This window comes from Amphiura filiformis, chromosome 17 (genome assembly GCF_039555335.1).
Source record: "Amphiura filiformis chromosome 17, Afil_fr2py, whole genome shotgun sequence".
NCBI classification, from domain to species: domain Eukaryota; kingdom Metazoa; phylum Echinodermata; class Ophiuroidea; order Amphilepidida; family Amphiuridae; genus Amphiura; species Amphiura filiformis.
This window is the reverse complement of record NC_092644.1, coordinates 12,698,022-12,724,914: the sequence shown is the minus strand read 5'-3', so window position 1 is coordinate 12,724,914 and position 26,893 is coordinate 12,698,022. Positions and strand designations below refer to the sequence as shown.

Genomic DNA, 26,893 nt, shown 5'->3' with positions numbered 1-26,893 from the left:
ATTAACTGTGAATGATCTAGCACTAATTTTTTTTTTTTTTTTTAATTTTTTCCAGAAAATCGGAGTACTCCGATTTTGGGGTTTAAAACTCGGGAAATCGGAGTAACTCCGCGAAAATCGGAGTAGTTGGCAGGTATGAAGTCTGTCTTACAAAAGTGACCTAGCTTTTCACAATCAAGCTCAAGTTTCAGCTACACCTTAATGAGAAAAATTCCTGTTTTATGTCGTACACTTACATTTGTGACACGATCTGGTCCATGGGGGCCAAAGGAGGCGTTTTTGAAAATTGAGTCACTGTTATTATTACATTATACATACACACAATATGCTATTATATACTTCATTAATATATTCTTGTTCATTGATTGGTTAAAAGTGGATCACATGACCAAAAATAGTTCTACCATCAGTACTCCTATCCGTAAATAGTACCTCTAAGCAGTAAATAGTATTTTCAATGCCCCGGATGAGCCGTAAATAGTACCTCCAAGCCGTAGATAGTACTTTTGACCATGCCTTCGGCGTGCGGCGCATTCGATGCTTGACGGAACAGTTAACGCATACTTGAAACTGCCATAGCGTGATTTCTCGCTGCTGTAATTGGTTAGCCCGATTTTAGCCTATTCGATATGTTTGAAGGGTAAAATATAGGTTGTGCTTAAATTGGTCAAGCTGGAGAGTCAAAACGTCAAAAAAAATTTCTTTTAACCAATCAATGAACAAAGAACATATTAATGAAGTATATAAAACAAATATATACTGCTGTTGAAATCAATTAATACTATTTTCCTTCGGGGCGACGCACCTCAGGAAAATAGTACTATTGATCTCACCTCGGGCCCATAGTTTTAACCAGAACCTCTCATGGCAGTATATATTTGTATATTATTTACTGAAAACTCTAGAGGTCTAGCATACATGGTTCTAAAGTTATGAAGTTTTTTTGATGTTTATTTTTCTTATGTACTTTATTGTTTTTTACTCCATATTTTCACCTTTATCTCAGTTTCAAATTTGCTGCCTTTGGCCCCCGTGGACCAGATCGTGTCACATTTTACCCACACAAAGATGGAAGTAGAACTTGAAAATTCTGTCAAAGGCAACAAAAAAAACCTGTTTTACGGGCGGACAGACTTATTAAGTATGGTCGGTCAGTTGGGATTTTAATATTTTTTCCTGGGAGACTAAAATGACCCTAAACTGTCACTGAAAGCATGAAAAACCTGACAAAACGTAATGATTTTTGGTAAACATATTTTGACAATGTTTTGATAAATCATATTTTGACAATGTTTTGATTTTTTTTCTTCAAATTGGTGAAGAAACACGGCACATTTTACATGATTTCAGGCTTCAGCAAAGTTTTTAAAAAAATCTCCCACAACGCACAATCTGCGTCAGTTGGGTCCGTAAAACAGGCTTTTTTCGTCACCTAAACCTTTCATGTGTTTGATATTTTGCAAAACTGAACTACCAACACTCCTCATAGATTAAATCTCCATCAAACCATTCGCTGGTTTCCGATTTCTCTTTCGGATCTGGTGTCGACCTCTCATCCACATCCATATCCACAACTTCAATGTTATCCTTTAATTCCACCTTGGGAGCAGGTTTTTTAGTTTCCGATATTGCCGTACTGGGTGGTTTGTTGCCTGGTAGACTCTGCATCCATTTGGGAAGTGGCTTGTCTTTGTTATTCTTCAACAAGAATGCCTACAGAGTCAACAGAGGTTTTCATGAGTCACAATTTGAATGAAAAAATACACATAACCCAGATAGCGTCCCGTCAGTCACTGATGTGGTGAGTAGGTGAATAACACATAGATAAGTCCTACTATAATACCCTCAACGGAATGACATAAATATGAAGCTTAAATAATAATGACATTTTTTTTAACTTCACAAATATATTTCCATCGTCTGACACACCAGACTGTTTGTATCATGCTGGGGGAAACCTGAACCGGAACGGAACCTGATGGAAAAACCAGACGTCCGCAATATAGAGCAAAATCACTCTGAAAGGGACAAAAATGTATTTAAACCTGAAAATTCTCATTGCAGGTGACACAATCTCAGGCAACACCTACTCAGTATGGTGATAAATCCTATCTTCTATTTGGTCCATGCATTTCTTTGTTTTAAATTACTTTAACTAGGCCCACAGCACTCTGTACAAAACTGTCTATACTGATTTGGAATGATGTCATATCATCTGGAACAATCTCCCGAATTAGCTGTGTGCGCCCTCCATCTACGCTTTCAAGACTATAGCACTGAGTTCAATTGGATAAGCCTTATGACAATCTAAACCAGCCAGCCTACTTTTTACTCACACCTCCCTGATGTACAGTACCAAATTTATGTTTTTTGCACAGCATTGGAAGTTACCCACTGAAGAGTCACAAAATGGCCATTCGTAAATCACATACCGGAAATAGGTCTATTACGTGCTGTAAAGACACCATTAAGAGCTCTGTTGAAGAAACTGTCTTCAATTCTATAGACTGGAATATCATATCTCATAATATGTACTCTCAGCTTGAACCTTCTTAAGTAAAACTGATTATAGAAATGCCACCAAAGAATTTACTACATTGAAAACTTACCTTGATATTGAGTTGGTGCTGTAGTGTAGTACAGTGGTTCTCTCGTGTGGAACGCTTGTCGTTGTAGAACTTGCCACACACCTTGCAGAAGAACCCCACTACAGGGGAAGTGTAGTTCAGACCTGAAGAATTCAACAACCACAAAATGCCATGGTTAATATTGTCAGTTTATACTTGATTTTGGTGAACCATTATCCAGCTTGTGGATAATTAGGCAAGGCAAAAACAAATAAAAACAAACAAACATTGAAAAGCAGTATATAACATTTTAAAAAGCTTTAGTAATTGCAAACCATTTGAACGTCAAAAAGTTCAACAAATCTAAGGTGACAGATTTTATCGGATTTAACTTTTAAGGGGGTACTACACCCCTGGCCAATTTTGTGCCTATTTTGCATTTTTCTCAAAAATTATAGCGCATTGGTGACATATTGGTGTATATTATAGGGGCAAGGACTGCAACTACTGCACAGAAAATTCAGCAACTCAAGGTAAGTAGTTATTGATTTATTGATCAAATATTGGTTTTCCCTCATTTTTGACTGTAACTCCACAACTGCTGTCTGTGCTGAAATAAAATTTCCAGTGCAGTAGTTGCAGTCCTTGCCCCTATAATATACATGTCTTACTTGTCACCAATGCGCTATAATTTTTGAGAAAAATGCAAAAATAGGCACAAAATTGGCCAGGGGTGTAGTACTCCCTTAAAACCACATAAATTTAAATTAAAAAATGCACCCACTAACTTGATCTTGTTACCTAGCTAGAAACTATGTTTTAAACTCCAATGTTTAATCTACTATCTAACACATGGTAAGGATAGAAGGCTAAGCTTGTATAGATGGAGAGGATTGAAGTATTTTGTACTAGTATTACATGTAGGATTTAGTGGTGTCATTCCAGCACATCTCTGGTAATGTTACCCTTACATTTAAGCCATATTTTTCTCCATTTGTGATGCATTCTGTTAAAAGCATAATCCTTACCGAGGTTTAATCTGCTTTGTACAATCTGTACCTGTACCCCAGTACAGGCCTTTCAATTGTGTGGCATCATGGAAGGTTACCATGTTTTGCTCATTTTATGGCAAAGCACCCACCTCGGTGAATGACTGAGAAACATGTACTGTATAGCGGGACATGTTCACAAGCTTTTAATTTTCATGGTTAATTTTAGAGCCGTTAATCTTTTTTTACCCATAGGATTTAATGGGTAACTGTTTCTTAACATTAACAAGAATATAAGAAACTGCTCCAAACAGTATCAAATTGTGAAAAATGAATACAGCGAAAATAGCATGCTTTTACAGTATGTGCCCAGTTATGTATGTTATGTATAATGACATATTTCTCTCACCTCTGACCTCTCCTTTCCAGTCTGGGTTTGCCGCCACAATACTTGCAATCTTGGCCACAATGTTACCAGCAGACTACAAAAACAAAACATGAGAAAGGTTAAGTCGCTTATTGAATTCAAAGAATCTGATTTAACGTCATGAATCATACGCCCCCTATGGAAGACATGACCTGAATCTCCCTCACAAGGGGTGTAGATTTCCAATGGAGTAACCCATTCAGGTAACTCCATTTGAAATTCACACTCCCTGAATGGAAGACATGATCTCCCATACAGGGAGTGTAGATTTCAAATGGAGCCACCCATTTAGGTAACCCCATTTGAAATTCACACCCCCTGTGTGGGTGATTAAGGTTATGTCTTCCACAGGGTGTATGGATTACAAATGGAATAGCCCATTAATACTCAGGTTTGAAAACACCGGTGAAAGAAGACACACACAAGAAATATATGTACAACAATGGACGCACAGGAACTGTGGATGTCCACAGTTCCTAGACTGTGTGTTTCTTGATGTAAAACACCATAAATTAGTGTTCATTATTGTTCATTATAACTGGTACTGATCTCCAAGGACCCCCTTGGAGATCAGTACCAATTACTACCCTGGTTAAAGAAAGAATAAATAAAATGACCAGTTACTAGTATAAAGCAAATCTGCACTTGGATAGTAAATACTTATTTGTTTGTTTGTTTGTTTTTTATTTGGCAAGATCATTAGAATACAAAAACAAATTATAGAGACAGAAAAATCATTACAAAGTACATCAATGTGACAAATTATTTAAAGCTTTTAGCCACAAAGCCATTTAGGATCAGGACACACGGACAAAAAAATGACAAGCCGGGATAACCTATTAAGCCCGCAGAAAAGGCAAGCTTATTTCCGATGGGGTCCCAAGAAAAGATGAGAGAACAAAAGGGAAACAAAAAATGCCTACACAGTGAAATCAGACATCTCTTGACTGAGAGGGTTGCTGGCCAGATGTTGTTTGACACTTTGTTTAAATGCAGACTTGATGTTTGATGGGAGATCATTCCAGTCCAAAATGGCTTTGTAGTAGAATGTGTTTGAGGCAATACCTTTTACCCTAGGAACAATGAAATTGGATTCACTTGATCTGGTTCCATAAGAGTGAGCACTTAACCAAGTCCAGAGTAAGACTCAAACATGTGTGTCCACGGTTGGATGCTAAAATTCCTATTGTGTTTTTTTATATTCTTGTTGCTGTTGGTTACACGCTGGCGATGCGTGTGGGGGTGTAGGGGTGTGTGTGTGGGGAAGCCTGCTTTCAACCCAACTGTAGACTATTGTTTGAATTTAAGCTCATAAAACATTGACACACAAACACTGAACATCTATGGTAATAAGACCTATTCCAGAGGGCGCTACACACCTTTAGAAAGAACAGAGGAGGTCCTCTGCGATATGACTATATTCAGAAAATTGCAAATAATGTAAAATATGTATGCTGCATGTCCATGAGGAGTATAGGTAGGGTTGCAGTGTGATAGTACGGATTGTGTGTGCTTTGAATTAGGTCCACAGTATGGCAACTAAAAACAGATGTGTGTCCTCAGTTAGACAGGATTAAGTTAGGTCCTCACTGAGGTCCATGTTTACCTGTCTGTGCAAGTAGGGGTGTGTGTGTGTCTTTACATGTGTTCAGATAAACCCACCAAATGGGTTCATAAGCACTTCTATATCACTTCAATTATTGGGTTTTTTCTAGTGAACCCGGCACATAATTCTTACCTGTGACTTCGCAGATTTGGCGTCTTGAATCCCTTGCATCAGAGCACCTGTCACCGCTTCTTCTTTGTCTTTAGTGTCCGACGTTTCCTTCTTGACATTTGGGTCACTTTGCTTAGTCCTTGAGGCAGCATCATTGTCCCTTAAACTCTTTAAAACTGCGCCCACACATTGCGACGTGTTTGGACTAGTACTTGTACTCTGTTTTCTTGCAGCTGGGTTTGCTGCTGAAGTAGTGGCAGTGGTGATCGGTTTGCCTTTATCACTCGATGGTGCTTTCTTGGTGTCAGTTTTGGGCACTGTTGTGCTACTACTTGCTGTAGCTTTTGCTGTAGAATGTGGCTTTGTTGTGGCTCCAGCAGGTTTCACAGCAGATGCAGCCTTTACAGCAGGTGCTTTCACAGCAGGTGCAGCTTTTACAGCAGGTGCTACTTTTAAAGCAGGTGCTGTTTTCAGAGCAGATTTTATGTCCTGATAATTTTTCTGCTTCTGCTTGAGGGACTGGACCTGTGAATTATAAAATAATATTATATTGAAACTGTTTAACAAGATAGTTCTTGGGAAAAAAAGCGCAATGATTTATAGTGTGCTACGCACAGGCACAATGCCTAGACGTCGATCCACAAGCCTCAGCACACTTTACAGATTGTCGCTGACCACTACGGCCCCACATCATTCCATAAACCATTAAACATCAATTCAGGGACTTTGCTGCTTCAAGAGCGCACACCCTAGACATTCCACAAATAACCTTCACAACCAGGATCAGCTCCCTGAGTTTTGTACGGGTTCAACTTACAACGACACAAATTAGCAGTAAGTTCCTTGTCCAGGGGAATTTCAAGCTGACTCAATTTTTCCACCTAGGCAAGGTACTTGGCACCGCCTAGTACTTGTTGAACCACAAGTTACTTACACCTTGATTTCGGATGAGGTGGTCAAGTGAACCTGCATACTTGAGTCAGACCAATTTTACAAGCTGTTATCCAATGATCTTTGACCTCAGTATGCGAACTTTGACACTATCAATATATGAGGGTTCTCATGTTGCACCTATTTTCCACTTACATATAAGTTGGATTACAATTGGACTTAAACTGCTTGAGTGATACCAATATTGCACTTGCAGCCCAGTTAACATATTGTCCATGAATAACCTTATAACTCAGCATGACAGCATCTAACCTTTGTAACCACCTATTGAAGCCTGTGTTAAACTTGACTTATGCACCATAACATAAGCCCCACACAAGTTGAAAAGAAAAAACCAAAAGTCTGTACTAACCTTTAGATTAGACTATGGTTTACCCACAGAGGACTACAGAGTGCGTACCACCAGTCAAAGTCTCCGCCTCATCCGATAATGAGGCCGATTGTTCCATGAAATGCGACAGGCGAGACTGCTACGCAATTACTGCGTATTTTCATGGTCTATTCGCGTAATCGCGAAAGTATGCAACCTCTATCGCGAAGGCACGCAGCGCTGGCGTGATTGTTTGACACGGCACGATCGAACAATTGGCCCTCATGAATATGCGAGAACTGGTAGCATACAATCTGTTTATCTCTTTCCTCTATGGGTTTACCACTCTATATACTGGTTTCAAATCTGTCCGCAAACTAGCAGACTGCTTAACCCCATGAGAACTACCTGCCGATTGGCCAAAAAGAAGTTTTCATTATCAATTGGACCAATCAGCAACATTGTTAGAATAATTTCACCACACAAAAAATTGGGGTGAATTATTTGCAAAGCTCCATTCTGATTCGTGATTAAAGTAAAGATATCATGTAATTGACCAATCAGAAGCAATGTTAGATGTTTCCCAACACGATTACACATACCTTTTTATGCAGCTCTCCTTGAAAATGACTCTTTCTCTTATCCGCTACACTGAAGTATATCTGACAGTCCATACATTTAACTCTCCTCTTCTCAAGATTCTGAAAAAAAAAAATACATGACAGATCCTGGGGATCCATGGGATCTTGTCTTTCTTTCAGTGCCCCTGATTGGGTAGTTCGGTGATATAATTATCTGAGTAGCCAATCAAAATTAATCTAAATTGGGGGAGGCGCTTGTGCTTGAGCAACCCTGTCTGAATTTTCTAAACTAAAAGTATTAGAGTGTTGTTTTCGATACCATTATAGCTATGAGATAATAACAAGTACCAACAGTCTTTGAATAAGTTCATCAGGACTGATATAATTAAATTAAATATCAGATTATGTTGTTCAAGTCCAAATATTTACTCACGTTTTAGGCGTTTCATCTTCGCGTGGAAGATTTCATCAATAATCGCCGATACAGCCAATTGGGCCATCGAAAAAGTCAAACAACAGATGACAGATAAGAGCAAAGCGAAAAAGAAACAAAAGGACAAGACCGCAGAAAAGAGCAATGGAATGGTACTGATTCCATATGTACAGGGTGTATCGGAGTTGCAGCAAGTTTTCAAAAAGCACAACATCCAAACCGCTATGAAGCCGCATAACACTTTGAAAAACAACCTTGTGCACCCGAAGGACAAAAGAGAAGACGCGAAACCTTGTGACTGTGTTTACGAGATCCCATGTCAAAATTGTAACAAGTAATACATTGGGGAAACCGGCAGGCAGTTTAACGTAAGAATGAAAGAGCACCAAAAGGAATCGGATAAGTTAGCGACAAGAAAATTTACCCGAAGCGGTAAGGAAGGACTCAGTTGAGGAAATAAACAAATCAGCAATTACAGACCATGTTTCACAGCAAAACCATGTGATTAATTGGGAAGGGGCCAAAGCCGTCGATAAAGACTCATGTAAACAAACGCGGTGGATCAGAGAGGCCATGTGGATCAGAATGCGGGGGGACAACGTCATCAATCGCGATGAAGGAACTTATTCTTTGAGTCATGTATACGATCAGCTACTGCAAACAACTACACACCCTGGGGACGAGAGTAGCAGGACCAGAGGTGGTGCAGCGGCTGTATCGGCGCATTACTGATGAAAAGTACCAACAGTCTCCATAATGACATAATGATGCCAGTATGTGAGTGTGCACTCAAGAAATATAAGCCAAAATAAATTTTTGACTAATAAATCATAAAACATGCAATTTCCCCAAAATGTTTGCCTAAATATGTAAGAAAATCACTAAACTTATCTAAAACAAGTTTGAAATCAAAATACCTACAAATATTTTCACAATAGCAAAAAATAAAATAAAGAGAGAAATACAAATATGCTAGGATTATATTAATCCCACCTACTTTTAATGAAAGTGTCTATGTTTAACAATGAAAGTCAATGCATACAAATGCACTATCACAATTAGGCCTTAAAAAAAATTGTTTGATTGGCGTAACAACGTAGGTCGGGTTAAGCCAATCAAATAATTTTTTAGGCCTTATCACGGTACTTAAAATACATTTACATAATACTTAGATTTGAAAGTGCCTTACTATGTGTACAGCGGTTCTGAAATGTACTTCAGCAGGCCCTCGGAATACATCATGACATACTCGACATATGAAGTAGAAATCATCCCGTCCCACCAAATCGGGCCTTATGCATAAGGTATTGCCGTCTTTTCCTCTGGAAAAAATGGAAATATAACAACATTTGACATAACAATAATGAATCCCACATCTATGTCACATGATTTCACTGTGAGGAAATATAACATGTTCAAACAGTGGCATGATCGTCAGGAAAGATCAAAATTAACATGATTTTTCACCTGGTTCACTGTCGCAAATAATAAAGGTGAAAGTGATCCTGCCTGGGAATCAAACCTAGGACCCCATGTTTACGAGACCTGTACCTAAACGGGAGCTTCATGATTAGGCTGGTTGAAATGCCAATCATGCCAATATTTGTCCAAATTATAATCTTCATCCATGGCATTGTCTTTTTTAAAGACAGTTCTTGTTTAAACTTACCCTTTTCCATATATGGTAGGCATGGCTGCCAGCCGCTGCAGGACCTTGACGCGTTCCTCATTTGGGGGCTGATTTTTAGCATGTTTCTGCTGAACGGTGGTAAACTTGGTCTTGTGCGGATGGCTCTTTTCATGGTCTCTGTTTATCTAAAACAGAATGAATAATTGAATTTGAGAATGTACTGTAAAGAGGACATCTTTGCACAATGACTTGACCCCAGATGACCCCAAAATGACTGTGACATTTTTGTCTGACTAGGGTGGTTGTTCCCACCAGGGTTGTACTGAGTACTGGTTACTGCCAACCAGCACCGGCCACCGTGGCTACAACCCTGTCCTTGGTTCCCACCAAATGTCATGAACCAACAACAAAATAAGGCAATTTGACCCCGGATGACCCCAAAATGACCTTGCGATTTAGCAAATTTTACGCTGAAAATCCAATCAGGTCAAGAACATCTGGCTGTGCTAATCCCCAACAAGTCTTATCACTGTAACCCATAAGAGATCTCTAGATAATCTGTGCACAAGGTTACTTGGCTTGATATGCATAAAGTATGCAAATAAGCTACTTAATTACCATATTTTGCAACAAAAACCTACTGGAATTTGAAGACCGCCAATTGCCACCCCTCCACCAAATCGCATCACTATATGCCTTACCAGTTCCGAGAAATTGCAATCGCAAGCTCGGATGAATGGACGAACACCCAGGAAACATAATACCTCTGGTGGAGGCATAAAAATGTTAATAAAAACATATTGCCAGCATAGATTTAAAATTCAATATCATTAAAATTACTTAAGTGTTACCTGTTTTGAAGCAAATGTTGATGGACAAATATAGCACTGAAATCCATCTAATACTGTATCATACAGCAAGATCTTGGCGTGGTCTCCCAGGCAAAATAGAGCCTTGTACTGTAACAAAATAACAGAAATGTATACAATTTACAAGCTATTCAATAATTCTTACACAAAATAATACAGAAATCCATCTAATACTGTATCATACAGCAAGATCTTGGCGTGGTCTCCCAGGCAAAATAGAGCCTTGTACAATGTACTGTAACAAAATAACAGAAATGTATACAATTTACAAGCTATTCTATATTCGTACACAAAATAATACAGAAATCCATCTAATACTGTATCATACAGCAAGATCTTGGCGTGGTCTCCCAGGCAAAATAGAGCCTTGTACAATGTACTGTAACAAAATAACAGAAATGTATACAATTTACAAGCTATTCTATATTCGTACACAAAATAATACAGAAATCCATCTAATACTGTATCATACAGCAAGATCTTGGCGTGGTCTCCCAGGCAAAATAGAGCCTTGTACTGCAACAAAATAACAGAAATGTATACAATTTACAAGCTATTCTATATTCAGTACACAAAATAATACAGAAATCCATCTAATACTGTATCATACAGCAAGATCTTGGCGTGGTCTCCCAGGCAAAATAGAGCCTTGTACTGTAACAAAATAACAGATATGTATACAATTTGCAGGATATTCTAATTGAATTCTTACACAAAATAATATAAAATTTCAGCTAAGGGGAAAAGTGGATGTACTAAAATGTATGCAGCTGAAGTCATACGGTATTTTCCCGCTATTGGCAGACTGGGCTCTGCACTCGTACCTACACAGACACTGAATAGGTCAAACATTCATTCACATCCATTTTGTCCTTTATAAACTGAAACTTGTTGATCCACACTCTGAAAAACAAATTAATGAATATGTATGCTGATGAATTTCTTATGTGATATATCATGTTGGCCTTTATAAATCAATTAAATGTGATACATTGTATTTTCCCTGGGACTATTCGAATTGTAATGTACAGAAGACCTTAATCTCCCATAGAAGGGGTGTAGATTTCAAATGGAGTCACCCATTCAGGTAACTCCTTTTGAAATTCACACTCCCTGTGTGAAATATTATGGTCATGAATATCTCTCTTACCTGGCTTTCTGCAACTGTCTCATCTATGCCCCTCCTCCATGGCTGAACATCCTTCCTTCTTGGTGTGACCTCCATGGTGCTTGCCAGTATGCTTGGTTCAAGGGTCGTGACCCTTGACAACAGTTTTTCTGCAATGAGCTGTACCTCCTGCCACATACCTTGAGGTAATCGCTCCTTTGGTGGTGATACCGGTATCTCAATCACATCATCATCATCTGGTGGATTATTCTGCGGTTGATGTTGTCTCTCTGGCATAGTCTTCTTTGGAAAATTTGTCTTGTTGGTGATAACAGGATTGTTTGAATATCCTTGGTTGCGTCTGTCATTTCTCCGATCGTTATTTCTGCCTTGGGCCTTGTTCTGCCCCTTCCAGTCTTGAGAACCTGACTCTTTGCCGCCATCTTTCCACCTCTTCCGTCTTCCACCTTCATCCTCCAGACGCCTTCCTTCCGGTGTTGGAAGCAGCCCATCATTGTAAGCTCTGGCTGCTGGAGGCGGATTGGGGTGGGGGAGAAGGGTCTGACGGCCACCGCCATTTTTCTGGAATGCAGGTTGCAAATACACATCTTTGTTATGTTGATAATCAGAGGTATTATGTTGAAAATCTGTGGTATAGGGGATTCATAAGAATGCGTAGGAGGGAGTAAAAGTGCCTTGTTTTCCTTGGGCTCCGGCAAGAGACCAGGTTGGGCATCTGATTGCGGTGTTGGTAGTAATCCCGGAAGTGATGGTGGATTCTACGTGTAAGTGAGAAATGCACATACATTGTATTGTCTTTACAACTACACTTACTGCCCTCCCACTAATTAATTAACTGTACATGTAATTTGGTTCACCTCAAGTTTGGTAGTGACGTATGTGCATATTTTGCTCACCGCAATATCGCATCGCGCACGTAAAGTTAAACATGCTGAGTGTATACACCCGCGTACAGAGGCGGCTTGTTGGCACGCTTGCGGTGCAACCGCGAAAATGCATTGATGTCACTACCGAACTTGAGGTGAACCAAATTATAGCTTGTACTGACTTATACTAGCTGCAATTCCTGTAAAAGGACAGAGCCTGTTAGTTACTCTCATTTAGTATTATATGATATTGACTGCGCATGCTCAGTGCCAGAAGTGGGTAAGTGCAACAGCTGCCAAGTGATCATTTAACATCTTACGCACAGTATATTGTACTCATCTAAAGTTTGTTCGGCTTATATAAGGCGGAAAAACTAAGACTCATAACACCGTGTATTGATATAGAATGATGTGCACGCTGTTGGGCGCAATGCTTACGCTAGGTCTGCGTTGCATAAAGCATGACTAGCGCACGCTTATGTGAATTTACGCAAGCGTGAGTTGGGACTTTATTGACGCACGCAGTAACAAAAGCCGAATAATTTCCGCCTTATATAAACCGAACGAACTTTACACTTGGCAGCTTCACATGGCAGCTATTGCATTACCCACTTCTGGCACTGAGCAGACGATAGCCATAGCATATAAAGATGTAATCGAGAAAGCCACAAGGATTTCCACTCACCTTTGTGTATTAAAAGAATGGATTCCATTATAATAATAATTTCCAAGAATTTACCCATGCCATGAACAAAAAGCATTTTCAACCCACAATCAGGCCTCATAATTCAGGGAGGACACCAAGTCCATGGCCTGTAATGCCCTTAGACATTGGGCTACTAAGTGCCCCCCATTTAAAGCATTATGCCATATACATGTATGTACATTATCTATAGTATACCAGTTTTCACCCTGATGTGACCGTGACGTCAGTGTGCATTTCGTTGGGTACAGCTTCCAATTGCTGACATTTGCTCAAAGCAATGGCTTACACATGCACTTGATTCAATATACCACTGCCATATACATGTAAGGGCAAATAATGGTATGTAGCCTTTATACCCTTTGCATACTGGCCATGGAAATGAGTGCATGTAGCGGGTACAATGTATTCTAGATAACTTCCTGGATATTGGCAATTTAGGAAGGATGAAATCAAAACTTGACCAGCGGTTGACCGCCGGTTCCGTCCGGTTTCCATTGTTTAGAACAACAGAAACCAGGCTGATCCAGATGGAACCGCCGGTCGAGTTGGTGTACTAGTCTCAAGTTTAAACAGACCTCAATCCATTTTTTTTACGTTTAACTAGTTAGTGATTTTCCTAAATGGATTTGTGGTTGGTTAAACATGCTACCCTAGACACACAACTCTATGTGTACACTGCTTGTTCTACATGTAGTTTGGACTCACATTGAATCTTTGTTGTCTGCTATCAACACCCAATAGTCGCAATTCTTCGTCTATTTGTCGTTTTCTGGCCTCGTCCAGCTGATTACCGCCCACTCGTTTCAATTCTCCAGCTGTTTTTCGTTTTCTGGACCCATCCAGCTGATCAACACCCGCTCGTCTCAAGTCTTCGTCTATTTGTCGTTTTCTGGCCTCGTCCAGCTGATTAACGCCCACTCGTCTAAATTCTCCATCTGTTTTTCGTTTTCTGGCCCCATCCAGCTGATCACCACCCACTCGTCTAAATTCTCCATCTGTTTTTTGTTTTCTTGCCCCGTCCAGCTGATTAATACCCAGTTGTCTCAATTCTTCATCTATTTGACGTTTTCTGTCCTCATCTAGTGGACCGAATAAAACATTCTGTGCCTGTTCATAATTAATTGGAAAATTGACACAAAAATTTTGTTAAGTAGAGAAATTTGTACTTATTTTTTTAATTGTCTCTGAACAGTTGTGATAGCAATGGCATATTGAAAATATCTGCGAAATATTTAATGTATTACAATGTATGTAAACATATATTCAGCTTTATTTCATTGAACTCTTGGATTTTGTGGACCATGATCCACCATGAGGTCACTGAACCACCCCTCAACAAACTTTTCAAGTAAACTGTGCCAGAGGAAGACTTGTAGATATTTAGATAATGTTCAAGATTCAGTTATCGAGCAGCTGGTTTTTGTACCCAAGTATCACAAGTTTAAAGCGGGACACAATTTCCCGGTATTACTCGAAGCTTAAAATAATTATATAGAAAGTTATGATTAGATTTGGACTTGCAATGGATAAGGACTTTTAATACAAAGCTATGTTAACTAATGATATCCACACCTGGGTCAATGGGTATTAAATCAAACACGTGGCTCAAAATTCAATGCTGTACTCCGATTACTATAATGCATGCTTGCAACAGTAAGAAAAGTTTTGTCACAAAAATAACTAGAGATAATTTGCGCTCACAGAGCGCAGACAATCGCAAGGCATGTAATCCTTTAATGGCCGTTTGACCTGACCTTTGACCTTAATGTTTCCCGGGTCACAAGGTTTGTTGTCACCGAAATTAAGCCCCCATACCCCTTACAGACAATGAAATTACAGTATAAGATTTGACCCCAGATAACCTTTGACCTGACCCTGCAAACATATTCTCCCTAGTCATTAAGTTTGTTGTCACCGAGTTTGAGTCTCGTACCCCTTACAGATGTCCCAAAAATGCATTTCTAAAATTTGACCTTTGACCTGACCCCTACAAAATGTTCCCCTGGTCATGAGATTTGTTGTCACTGAGTTTGAGCCCCATATCCCTAACAGGTGGCCAGAAGAGGCAATTGTAAGATTTGACCCAAGATAACCTTTGACCCGACCCCTGCAAAGTGTTCCAAAATATTCCCCTGGTCATTAAGTTTGTTGTCACACAGTTTGAGTCCCGTACCCATTACAGATGTACAGAAAATGCATTTCTTAAATTTGACCTCTGCATGAACTTTGACCTGACCCCTGTAAAATGTTCCCTGGTCATGAGATTTGTTGTCACTGAGATTGAGCCCCATACCCCTTACGGATGTTGAGATAATGCAATTGTAAGATTTTACCCCAATTGTAAGATTTTACCCCCTTAATGACCTTTGACCCCAATTCTTTGTACAACTTTTAGACACTGGCTAAAGGCGATGCAGGTATGCAAGTGACGACATTGTGTTATGTAATTTGTGGAAGAAGAAGCATTTTTAGTGAAAATCACATTTTGGCCATAATGACCTTTGGATGACCTTTGACCCCGAGTTGGTCATGTAACATTTGTCCCCCCACCCAATGGTCCTTGTGACCAAATATGGTCACATTGGCTTAAAGCATATGGCTATGATGGCTCGTTAAAAGTTTGACAGAAGAAAGAAAGAAAGAAGAACTGACCAAAAACAGAACACTCGCAAATTGGAAATTTGCGATTGTAACAAAATAATTTTTGCAAAATTACCTGATTTGAAGATTTTGGGTTAACTCCAAGCCTTCTCACATCCTTTCTTCTTGCGTCCCCTCGGTCAAATTGTTCAATCTTTTGGCCCTCCTTTATTACATTAGGAAGCAAGCAAATCAAATAAATATTCAATACAAGTGTTACATGTACACGTACATGTAGTACCGTACATTAATTATTAATGAGCAGGTACCTGAGATCAAGTTTGAAGGGGGTACTACACCCCTCAATAAATTTGTGTCTCTTTTTGCATTTTTCTCAAAAACTAATAACACAGTGGTAACAAAAGTTATGCATATTATTAATTATAGGGGCAAGGATACTGGAATTTCAGTGACCCAAGACAAGGGGTTTGTTATTTATGATAAGAAATAAGGTACCGCTAGGATGTACCTCGTTTCCTATCATATATACTGAACCGTTTGTCTTGAGTCACTGTAATTTCTGTGTACACATAGTAATTGGATTCCTTGCCCCAATAATATAACTTTTATTACCAGTGTGTTATTATTTTTTGAGAAAAATGCAAAACTAGTCACAAATTTACCACAGGGGTGTAGTATGAGTTCATCCTGCTTACAATTCTCGCAATTCCAAATACAGCACGCCACCTACATGTACGATCACGCCTGGCTGATCTACTTCGCGCAGAGCATCATGGGTAAAAGTCGACGTGCATGACGCGTCGACGATGAGCCATCGACCCTGGAAACGGAAGCGAGTGTTGCTGTCGATTTATACTCAACCATTTGTTTATTTTTTTCTTTTCATCGACAGTCATGGTTTAGGCCTACCTCTGTGAATGTTCAGAGTGTTAGGCCTATTCAGTAGGCCTATTCCCACACAAATGGGCATCAATTAAACCCTTATTTTCAAACTTTTCCGAACCCGATCCGAACCCGAGGCAATAGACTTGATTAAAAAAAATATGATTGGGAATACTTAGACCCTCAATCCCTCATGCATATATCCTTTAAAAAACCCCAATTTTTAAACCTTGTTTGTTTTAAGTAAAGTAGGCCTACTCTTATGCAATATTTAGAATAACGAAATATTCAATATTTTAACAGCATGAACAGCGTAAAGCATTTACTTTTTTTTTAATACGCTTAAAACGTTTTCGAATTTTAAATGTAGGCCTACTCTTCTCCTATTCAACCATCTACGGTATTAACTCGATGTCAAAAATGTTGATGTCTCTGATCGACCATCTAGGCCTATAAACCCGATGTCAAAATGTCGATTTTCGAGTTTGGGTAGGCCTATAATAGGAATGCTTTTGATGCAAGACAATTTCAAACAGGAAATTTAATCTAAAACGCAAATTGCGTGCCTTTTTTTTATTTGTTTGGATAACTTTTCCCATTACCATGCATGATACATGATTAAGATAAAAGCTTTTGGTTTTCATGAATGTTTTGAATGAACGATTGTCTATTTTTTTTCCTAACCTAGGCCTAATACTAATAGATGTTTTACATTTATAACCTTTTCACAAACTTGAACTTTTCTATGAATTAATTGTTTTAAAGCATTTTTCGTGTGACGTTTTGAAACGCTCTTTGTAGCATGATGTAGGCCTACTGTATGATCACGAAAGGTCGTAAATTTAGAAGCCATTTCCTTCTATTATAAACAAAACACTTTGCCCCCAATGTATAATGTCGGGAGAAAATAATATATACTTGCACTATAAATAAACCTGTTAATTTTTAAAATAAACTCTCGTGGTGCAATTCTGTCAACGAAATTACATTGAATCGGGGGCTGGGGGCTCCACCCCCCTCAATAAATTTGGTGCGGGCTAGAATACCCTTCTCTATAGGTACGTTTTCATTTTCATTTAGACCTTAAGTTATCTTGTTTTTGTCAGAAACATCAACTGCAAATTGTCCCTTATTGTGTAGTATGCTTCACCGTAAATCCGTGTGTGTGTGTGGCGGGGGGGGGGGGGTCCCGGTTCGCTCCTTCAGTCTCAAATGAAGCAGGCCTAAACAACGCGTTCACCCCTAGGCCCCCCAATAAAGCCCATCCCCAGATTTGACCTCTTTATTTTGTAGGTTGAGGCCTTGATCCATGGGCCTGATCCATTCTTTAATATGCAAGAAATGTTGTCCCTCCAATTTAAACCTTTCCAATTTGGCCAAAGTCCACAATGCCGTAAAGGTTGGGCTACACATATACAGTAACAGTGTTGACTTAAAATTTCATGAGAAAGAAAAAGAAAATGGGAAAGAGTTTAATCTTTCCCATTTTTTTTTCTTTTTAAAAAACATGTATAGGCCTAGGCCTAGGTGTTTAAAATTGTCCAATTGAATATTTAGTCGAAAAAGTTTTTGATTTTTCAATGTTGTGCGGATGCCGAGTGCCGACCGATAATATGACTAAAAAGAAACTCATTCCAACCAACGTGTGCTATTTGGGAGTAGGGCTAGGCCTACATTAAGAGTACATTTCCTTGGGTTATGAATTATTAAAGGGGAAAGATGAAATAAAGATGGCATGACATGCAAGAAAGCGGAAGTAAAAATAAAATATGAAAAAGAAACATGAATTAATATTAAAATCAGGCATGACAATTGTCAAATTTAAAACTTAATTGTGACACGATCTGGTCCATGGGGGCCAGTGGAGGCATTTTTGAAAATTGAGTTACTGTAATTAGTACATTACACGTACAATAGGCTATCATTTACTGAAAACAAAGGTCTAGCATACTTGGTTCTAAAGTTATGAAGTTATGCCCATTTTCTGGATATATGCCTTAAAATAATGATCTTTTAAAATTCATGTAGGCCTACTCTTTTGCAGTTTGAAACTTTCTTCATCTTTATTATAATTAGAACTCTACAAAAATGTATGAGGTATTGTTGAACTTACGCATTAAAGTCTCAAATTGAAATATTATCAAAAAATAAATATTATTTTTTATGCGGTAGGTTATGCCTACAAAGTGTTTTTATTGCGATCGTAATTTTTTAAATGTTTGATAGTAAAATATAATTAAAAATACAAATTTAGGCTAAAAATAAAATAAAGACAAATCAAACAATTACAATAATAACAAAAACGGCAATGTTTATACATATAAATGAGACATTAAGAATCTGTTTTTAAATTTACTTGGATTTCTTTGCTGCAGGCCTATCCCGCACGGCGGGCCGCTATAACTTACGTGCATTCGTGCAAAAAAAAACATTTTTAGAAAATGTAGGCCGATTACAAAAAACTCAATACCTAGTATAGATGTTCTTAAGTATGCTGGTGTTATATTATTATCATAATTGAACAAACAATAAATTCAGAAAGAATTAAAACAATTTATTCTAATAACCGAAATAAAACCTACACGTTTTCCATTTTAAAAAAAAGGACACTGAGGCCTCTAAGCCTACTTCGCATTGACTAGGCTCGCGCGTATCGGGCTGAAAAGCATAGTAAAGTTTAAAAACAAAAAAGGGCGGTTTTGGAAAATGTATAACAAAAAGGAAACACCTAGTATCAACATCAAGTTTGCGGGTTTTAGAAAAGGACATCTGGTCATGTTTTTTGAGGTGGGCACCCAAAAAAGGTGGAGCTGTCACATTTTCCAAAATATTTTCTCTCCTTATTCTTATATTTTTGCTAAAATCCATCATGAAGAAATGGTTTTGGTCTTATTTTGAAGATAAATTATTAATTAAATGAAATAATAACAAATACAGTTGAACAAATCAATTAATTAATTTCAACAGCTTAATTAAGTTAATTAGTCAGGGGTGGAGCCGGAAGCGGAGGAGCTCTGTGTAATTCCAATGGGAAGTTGGTGTTCATTTTAAAATTTATGCACTTTGTTGCCTCAGTAGGAGTAAAAATGCATTTGCATGATGTTAATTTAATTTTTTAACTTTCTATAACTATAATTAGCTAGTTAATCTTAATAAATTTAGTAATTAAGGATTTAACAAGCTTTTAATTAATGCAGTGGAATGTGTGTCATGCAATATAATGGGCTTTAAATTTTGCATGCATTTCATCTGTCATAAATAGATCTTTTAAATTGTTTTATCTTTGAAATATCTATAAAATAAATCTTCTCAAAGGAGATTATTACAGTCAAGGATTTAATCTGATGACATTTTTTTTTATTGATCTCTGGCTATTGTTAAATAGTTTATTGATGTAGGCTAATTGTGCATGTATATGCCTATTGTACATGTACCATTGTTACAAATTATTCACTGTATATTGATTTTTGGAACACCCTATATGGGAATTGGATATTTATGTGATATTATAGCAATTCTAAACTATTTTGAATATATTTTTCCAAATTAATGGCACTTAGTGAAATTTTTCATTAAATTAAACAATTTAAAATTTAACTTTTTTCACACCCTGTATTACACAATGGGCTTAACAAATACATATAGTGAAAACTTTATATTTAATGAAAACACTAATTGTGTTCATTCCAAATATCAAGTTTATTTTCAAATTTAATATATCATGTAGAAATATTGGAGTGGTAAAGAAATGTAATTTTTTATGTATTTTTCAGTGGAATCACCCTGTATATTTTTTGGCACACCCTGTATATCCACTCAAACTTTACATTGCAATCCTGACAATATATGCTTTCTAAAAATGTATAATTTTACATAGTTTGGGTGAAGACTTTTTGAAATATAATCATAAATGCAAAAAAGGAGTTGATTTTTGGCAAATTGCAAGATGTGACGCAATTGGGTCCCACCTCAAAAAACATGACCATCTGTGAATATCAAACTGCAATATTTCACTTCAACACAAAAAATCTCAAACAATTTCAAAAAGTACTATAAAACATGGTGTTTTAAGAGTAATAATCGCAAACATGGTCAGCTATGGTCGATGAAAAGGATGTCGACCCCAGACACGGAAATGCCAATTTTCACTGCCGTCATTGGTTGGTGGCGCGCTGTATTTGGAATCGCGTCAATTGTACATGGACTAGTGCGGGGGCAAATACAATACATTAAAAAATAGTGTAAACCCATTGGTATGGTAATTAATTCTGTTACATCATTCAATACTTCTACGGCAAATTGCAAGTCAAGTGGTCCCAGTAATAGTTGTTTCTTTTTCATAATAATATGAAGCATAGAATGAAACTTTCGTAGTTCAAAAATGCACAATTCTCAACAACTTGTATAAATTTACTGATAATGATATCAATGATAGTTTAATAAAGTTCTTTACTACAAACCTTCTTCCGACTTTGTTCCAAGTTGCGTAGCAATTCTTGAGATTGAAATAAAGCTTGTTCCATCTTAATTTGTGACTTAACATCCTGCACACCAGGTTTAACATTAAAACTTCCAAGAACATCTTGAATGGATTTCTTTGCTTCAGTGCCTTGTTCCACTTTTGGTCCTCGTGGCACTTCTGGTTCTGGCAGAAGAGCTGGTATGGATGGCTTTCCGTAATCTTGGCGCCCTCTGCTGTCTGATCTTCTTGGTCTATCACGAAAATTTCTGTCTCTAGGCCTATCTGGTGAAAAAGAGTGTCTGCTTGGCCTTTGGTATAAATCCGTTTGTACAGGTTCAGGATCAGGAAGCAGTGGTGGTTCTGGAAAGTTTCTCTGATCCTCTCGTTCCCAATCTCGATCCATAAGTTTTGGTGGATATGATCTCTGATCAGTTCTATTACTATTAATCTCCAAATCAGGTTCAGGAAGCAAACCTGGGTGTTGGTAGCGGGGTTCATCCTTAGCACCATACCAATCTCTTGAATGTTGTTTATCATCAACTTGATCAAGTAACCCTGGACCCCCTGACCTATAATTCCTGGTATCGTAATCATACACTTGTTCATGTTGTTGTACCGGAACTTGCTTTCTTTCACGAGATCGATTTCTTACACTTGAAGTTGCTGGCTGTCTTTCTACATAATCCGGATAGGGGTCGTGTTGCGGTAAATCATACTCATGCCTTAAAAGTGGACTCCTACTTCTTGAACGATGGGGCCGTCGTCCTCCATCAAATTCAGCATCATGATGGACAAAATCAGATAGTGGTGCCGGTGGCGTTTTCAGTAGACCACCTCCTCCTCCTCTACCTCTTCTTGGTGGAGATTTACCATAATCATGCCTACCATTTCGACTATCTTCTCGCCCTCGTCGTGAGTTTGGTGACCATCTACGATCACGTCTGTCATCCCAATTCTCTCCAGCTCCTCCATGCCCATGTCCATAGTCGTAACTTTCCGCAGGCATGGCAGGTGCAGCAGCAGCGCTGCTCGCAAATGGTCGCCCGCGTTCATGCTCAAAATAGCCATAATCTGCCATTTTCTGAGCAGTGCGAATTTATAGTTTTATGCTTTATAAGAGTACTTATTGGATAGCTTTATGATTAGGTTAATTGTACATCACCACGTATTTCGAGTGTCGAATTTTGGGTCCAAATCTATCAGTTTTCCGTCCCATACAAACACATGTGTGCATGCCGAATTTGTCACCAAAATTTATTTTGACCTTTGACCCTGTCAGTGAGCTGTGGGTTGCCATCCAGTATTCAATATTTTCGCTAAAATAGAGTATTGTAAAATGTAAATACACTCTCCAAAATTTTCAACAAATCGAATTTAATCAACATTTACACACCACAGCGAAAGGTTAATTTATAATTCAAAAAATAACTTTTACAAAATAGATAGGAATGATTACATACAACGATTCAATTTTATTTAAAAACCAACTTAGCTAAAGCATAGAATACCGGTAGTCTATGTTTAAGGCAAAATTCCGCAGTGCCCAGTTCATTTTGTTAAACCAGTACTTTGGTTGGGGGATTTGGATTTGGACGTAAGGCCGTATAAAATTAATGTTTTGGTTCTCGTCCAGAGGATTTTCATGAATTGATGAGGGAGGGAGGTGTTTTTTTTTTTTTTTTTTTTTCCAATGTAAAATTAGCATTGTCAGCTATAGTTTTCGGTCTTCTCCAACAGTGCTTGAGGAAACGATGAGGCCTTTTTTTTTTTTTTCAAATGTGAGATTCTGAGGATAAACCCCTAGAGTACCACAAAAGACTTGGAAGTGATGCTTGTTCTCTAATAAACTTATTTATATGTATGTAGATTTCATAAATCATTCCAAAGTCTAAAAAATTGAAAAATCTAAAAAAAAAAAAAACTATCTGACAAATCCCAGAAATTGAGGAGGGAGGGGACGAGAACCAAAATATTAATTTTACACGGCCTAAAAAAACATTTTACATACCCTCTTTTAAACCTAAAACTTTATGACAACTTTCAAAGGATGTAAAAAAAATGGTTTGGACACCCTTTCAAAGCTACTGCTTTCACAGTTTGTACAGACTTTAAAATTAAGAGCGCGACTAAATTTGAATTACTTTGACCTTTGACATTTAAGGCCTATTTGATGTTGATAGTTGATGAAGTAGTGTGTTATCAGCAGTAGACATGGTAGATAGCTGATGAAGTAGTGTGCTATAAGTAGCTATAAGCAGTAGGTAGTTGATGATAGTGCCCCAGCAAACATAAAACATTTCGACATCATTCGCAAAAGGTTAGAAAAGGTTGCCAGAAAACGTTTAAATGCCGGGTAATATAAATGATAGGCCTAAAGGATATAAAACGTTTTTATAACATTTGAAGACCTGAGCGCAAGAAGCCCGTAAGTCCACTTGGCCCCTCAACATGTATACACTAAAGCTACGGATAGTTTCTTAGGGTTTTATAATGTTTAATACGTGTTTCAGGGTGAAAACATCATGAAAGGTTGTGAAAGATTTGTTTTGGCCCCTGAACATGTATAAAACATTAACAAACTATATACGAAACTATACGCAACTTGAGTGTATAGGCCTACATGTTAAGGGGCCAAGTGGACTTACGGTCTTCTTGCGCTCATGCAGGTCTTCATTTAAAAACGTTTTTTGATAACCTACTGCAAATATTCTAACATAGGCCTAAGTGTTGACAAAATATTTGGCAAAGAAAACACCAAACCCAGTGCTATCTACAGTAGATAGCAGGAAACGAATAAAGTGCTATCCATGTAGATAGCATGAAGCGAATACAAAGTGATATACAATAGATAACAGGGTATGAATACAGTGCTATCTACATAGCAGTAATAAAGTGCTATTCAGTAGATATAGCATGAAGCACAAAGTGATATACAATAGATAACAGGGTATGAATACAGTGCTATCTACAGTAGATAGCAGTAAACGAATAAAGTGCTACCCAGTAGATAGCATGAAGCAAATATAAAGTGATATACAGTAGATAACAGGGAATGAATATAGTGCTATCTACAGTAGATAGCAGTAAACGAATAAAGTGCTATTCAGTAGATAGCATGAAGCGAATACAAAGTGATATACAATAGATAACAGGGTATGAATACAGTGCTATCTACAGTAGATAGCAGTAAACGAATAAAGTGCTACCCAGTAGATAGCATGAAGCAAATATAAAGTGATATACAGTAGATAACAGGGAATGAATATAGTGCTATCTACAGTAGATAGCAGTAAACGAATAAAGTGCTATTCAGTAGATAGCATGAAGCGAATACAAAGTGATATACAATAGATAACAGGGTATGAATACAGTGCTATCTACAGTAGATAGCAGTAAACGAATAAAGTGCTACCCAGTAGATAGCATGAAGCAAATATAAAGTGATATACAGTAGATAACAGGGAATGAATATAGTGCTATCTACAGTAGATAGCAGTAAACGAATAAAGTGCTATCCAGTAGATAGCATGAAGCACAGAGTGATATACAGTAGATAACAGGGAATGAATATAGTGCTATCTACATTAGATAGCAGTAAACGAATAAAGTGCTATTCAGTAGATAGCATGAAGCGAATACAAAGTGATATACAATAGATAACAGGGTATGAATATAGTGCTATCTACAGTAGATAGCAGTAAATGAATAAAGTGCTATTCAGTAGATAGCATGAAGCGAATATAAAGTGATATACAATAGATAACAGGGAATGAATACAGTGCTATCTACAGTAGATAGCAATAAATGAATAAAGTGCTATTCAGTAGATAGCATGAAGCAAATATAAAGTGATATACAGTAGATAACAGGGAATGAATATAGTGCTATCTACAGTAGATAGCAGTAAACGAATAAAGTGCTACCCAGTAGATAGCATGAAGCAAATATAAAGTGATATACAATAGATAACAGGGAATGAATATAGTGCTATCTACAGTAGATAGCAGTAAACGAATAAAGTGCTATTCAGTAGATATAGCATGAAGCGAATACAAAGTGATATACAGTAGATAACAGGGTATGAATACAGTGCTATCTACAGTAGATAGCAGTAAACGAATAAAGTGCTATTCAGTAGATAGCATGAAGCAAATATAAAGTGATATACAATAGATAACAGGGTATGAATACAGTGCTATCTACAGTAGATAGCAGTAAACGAATAAAGTGCTATCCAGTAGATAGCATGAAGCGAATATAAAGTGATATACAGTAGATAACAGGGAATGAATATAGTGCTATCTACAGTAGATAGCATTAAACGAATAAAGTGCTATTCAGTAGATAGCATGAAGCGAATACAAAGTGATATACAATAGATAACAGGGTATGAATACAGTGCTATCTACAGTAGATAGCAGTAAACGAATAAAGTGCTATTCAGTAGATAGCATGAAGCGAATACAAAGTGATATACAATAGATAACAGGGTATGAATACAGTGCTATCTACAGTAGATAGCAGTAAACGAATAAAGTGCTATCCAGTAGATAGCATGAAGCGAATACAAAGTGATATACAGTAGATAACAGGGAATGAATATAGTGCTATCTACAGTAGATAGCAGTAAACGAATAAAGTGCTATTCAGTAGATAGCATGAAGCGAATACAAAGTGATATACAATAGATAACAGGGTATGAATACAGTGCTATCTACAGTAGATAGCAGTAAACGAATAAAGTGCTACCCAGTAGATAGCATGAAGCACAAAGTGATATACAGTAGATAACAGGGAATGAATATAGTGCTATCTACAGTAGATAGCAGTAAACGAATAAAGTGCTATTCAGTAGATAGCATGAAGCGAATACAAAGTGATATACAATAGATAACAGGGTATGAATACAGTGCTATGCTATTCAGTAGATAGCATGAAGCGAATACAAAGTGATATACAGTAGATAACAGGGAATGAATATAGTGCTATCTACAGTAGATAGCAGTAAACGAATAAAGTGCTATTCAGTAGATAGCATGAAGCACAAAGTGATATACAGTAGATAACAGGGAATGAATATAGTGCTATCTACAGTAGATAGCAGTAAACGAATAAAGTGCTATCCAGTAGATAGCATGAAGCGAATACAAAGTGATATAGAGTAGATAACAGGGTATGAATACAGTGCTATCTACAGTAGATAGCAGTAAACGAATAAAGTGCTACCCAGTAGATAGCATGAAGCACAGAGTGATATACAGTAGATAACAGGGAATGAATATAGTGCTATCTACAATAGATAGAAGTAAACGAATAAAGTGCTATTCAGTAGATAGCATGAAGCGAATACAAAGTGATATACAATAGATGACAGGGTATGAATACAGTGCTATCTACAGTAGATAGCAGTAAACGAATAAAGTGCTACCCAGTAGATAGCATGAAGCACAGAGTGATATACAGTAGATAACAGGGAATGAATATAGTGCTATCTACAGTAGATAGCAGTAAACGAATAAAGTGCTATTCAGTAGATAGCATGAAGCGAATACAAAGTGATATACAATAGATAACAGGGTATGAATACAGTGCTATCTACAGTAGATAGCAGTAAACGAATAAAGTGCTACCCAGTAGATAGCATGAAGCAAATATAAAGTGATATACAGTAGATAACAGGGAATGAATATAGTGCTATCTACAGTAGATAGCAGTAAACGAATAAAGTGCTATTCAGTAGATAGCATGAAGCGAATACAAAGTGATATACAAT

At 37.6% G+C, this 26,893-nt stretch overlaps 1 protein-coding gene across 1 annotated transcript; it reads right to left on the bottom strand.

The window, feature by feature from the left end:
- Positions 1 to 572: 572 nt before the first annotated feature.
- On the bottom strand, positions 573 to 22,384 carry LOC140136943 (uncharacterized). The gene is made up of 12 exons (XM_072158597.1): positions 21,119 to 22,384; positions 15,892 to 15,981; positions 13,881 to 14,282; positions 11,625 to 12,164; positions 10,457 to 10,564; positions 9,645 to 9,790; positions 9,165 to 9,297; positions 7,564 to 7,662; positions 5,722 to 6,225; positions 3,966 to 4,038; positions 2,610 to 2,731; positions 573 to 1,713 (listed from the first exon to the last, which is right to left on the bottom strand). The coding sequence occupies exons 1-12, from the start codon at positions 22,196 to 22,198 to the stop codon at positions 1,471 to 1,473; spliced, it is 3,540 nt and encodes a 1,179-aa protein (XP_072014698.1). The 5' UTR covers positions 22,199 to 22,384; the 3' UTR covers positions 573 to 1,470.
- Between the last annotated feature and the right edge of the window lie 4,509 nt (positions 22,385 to 26,893).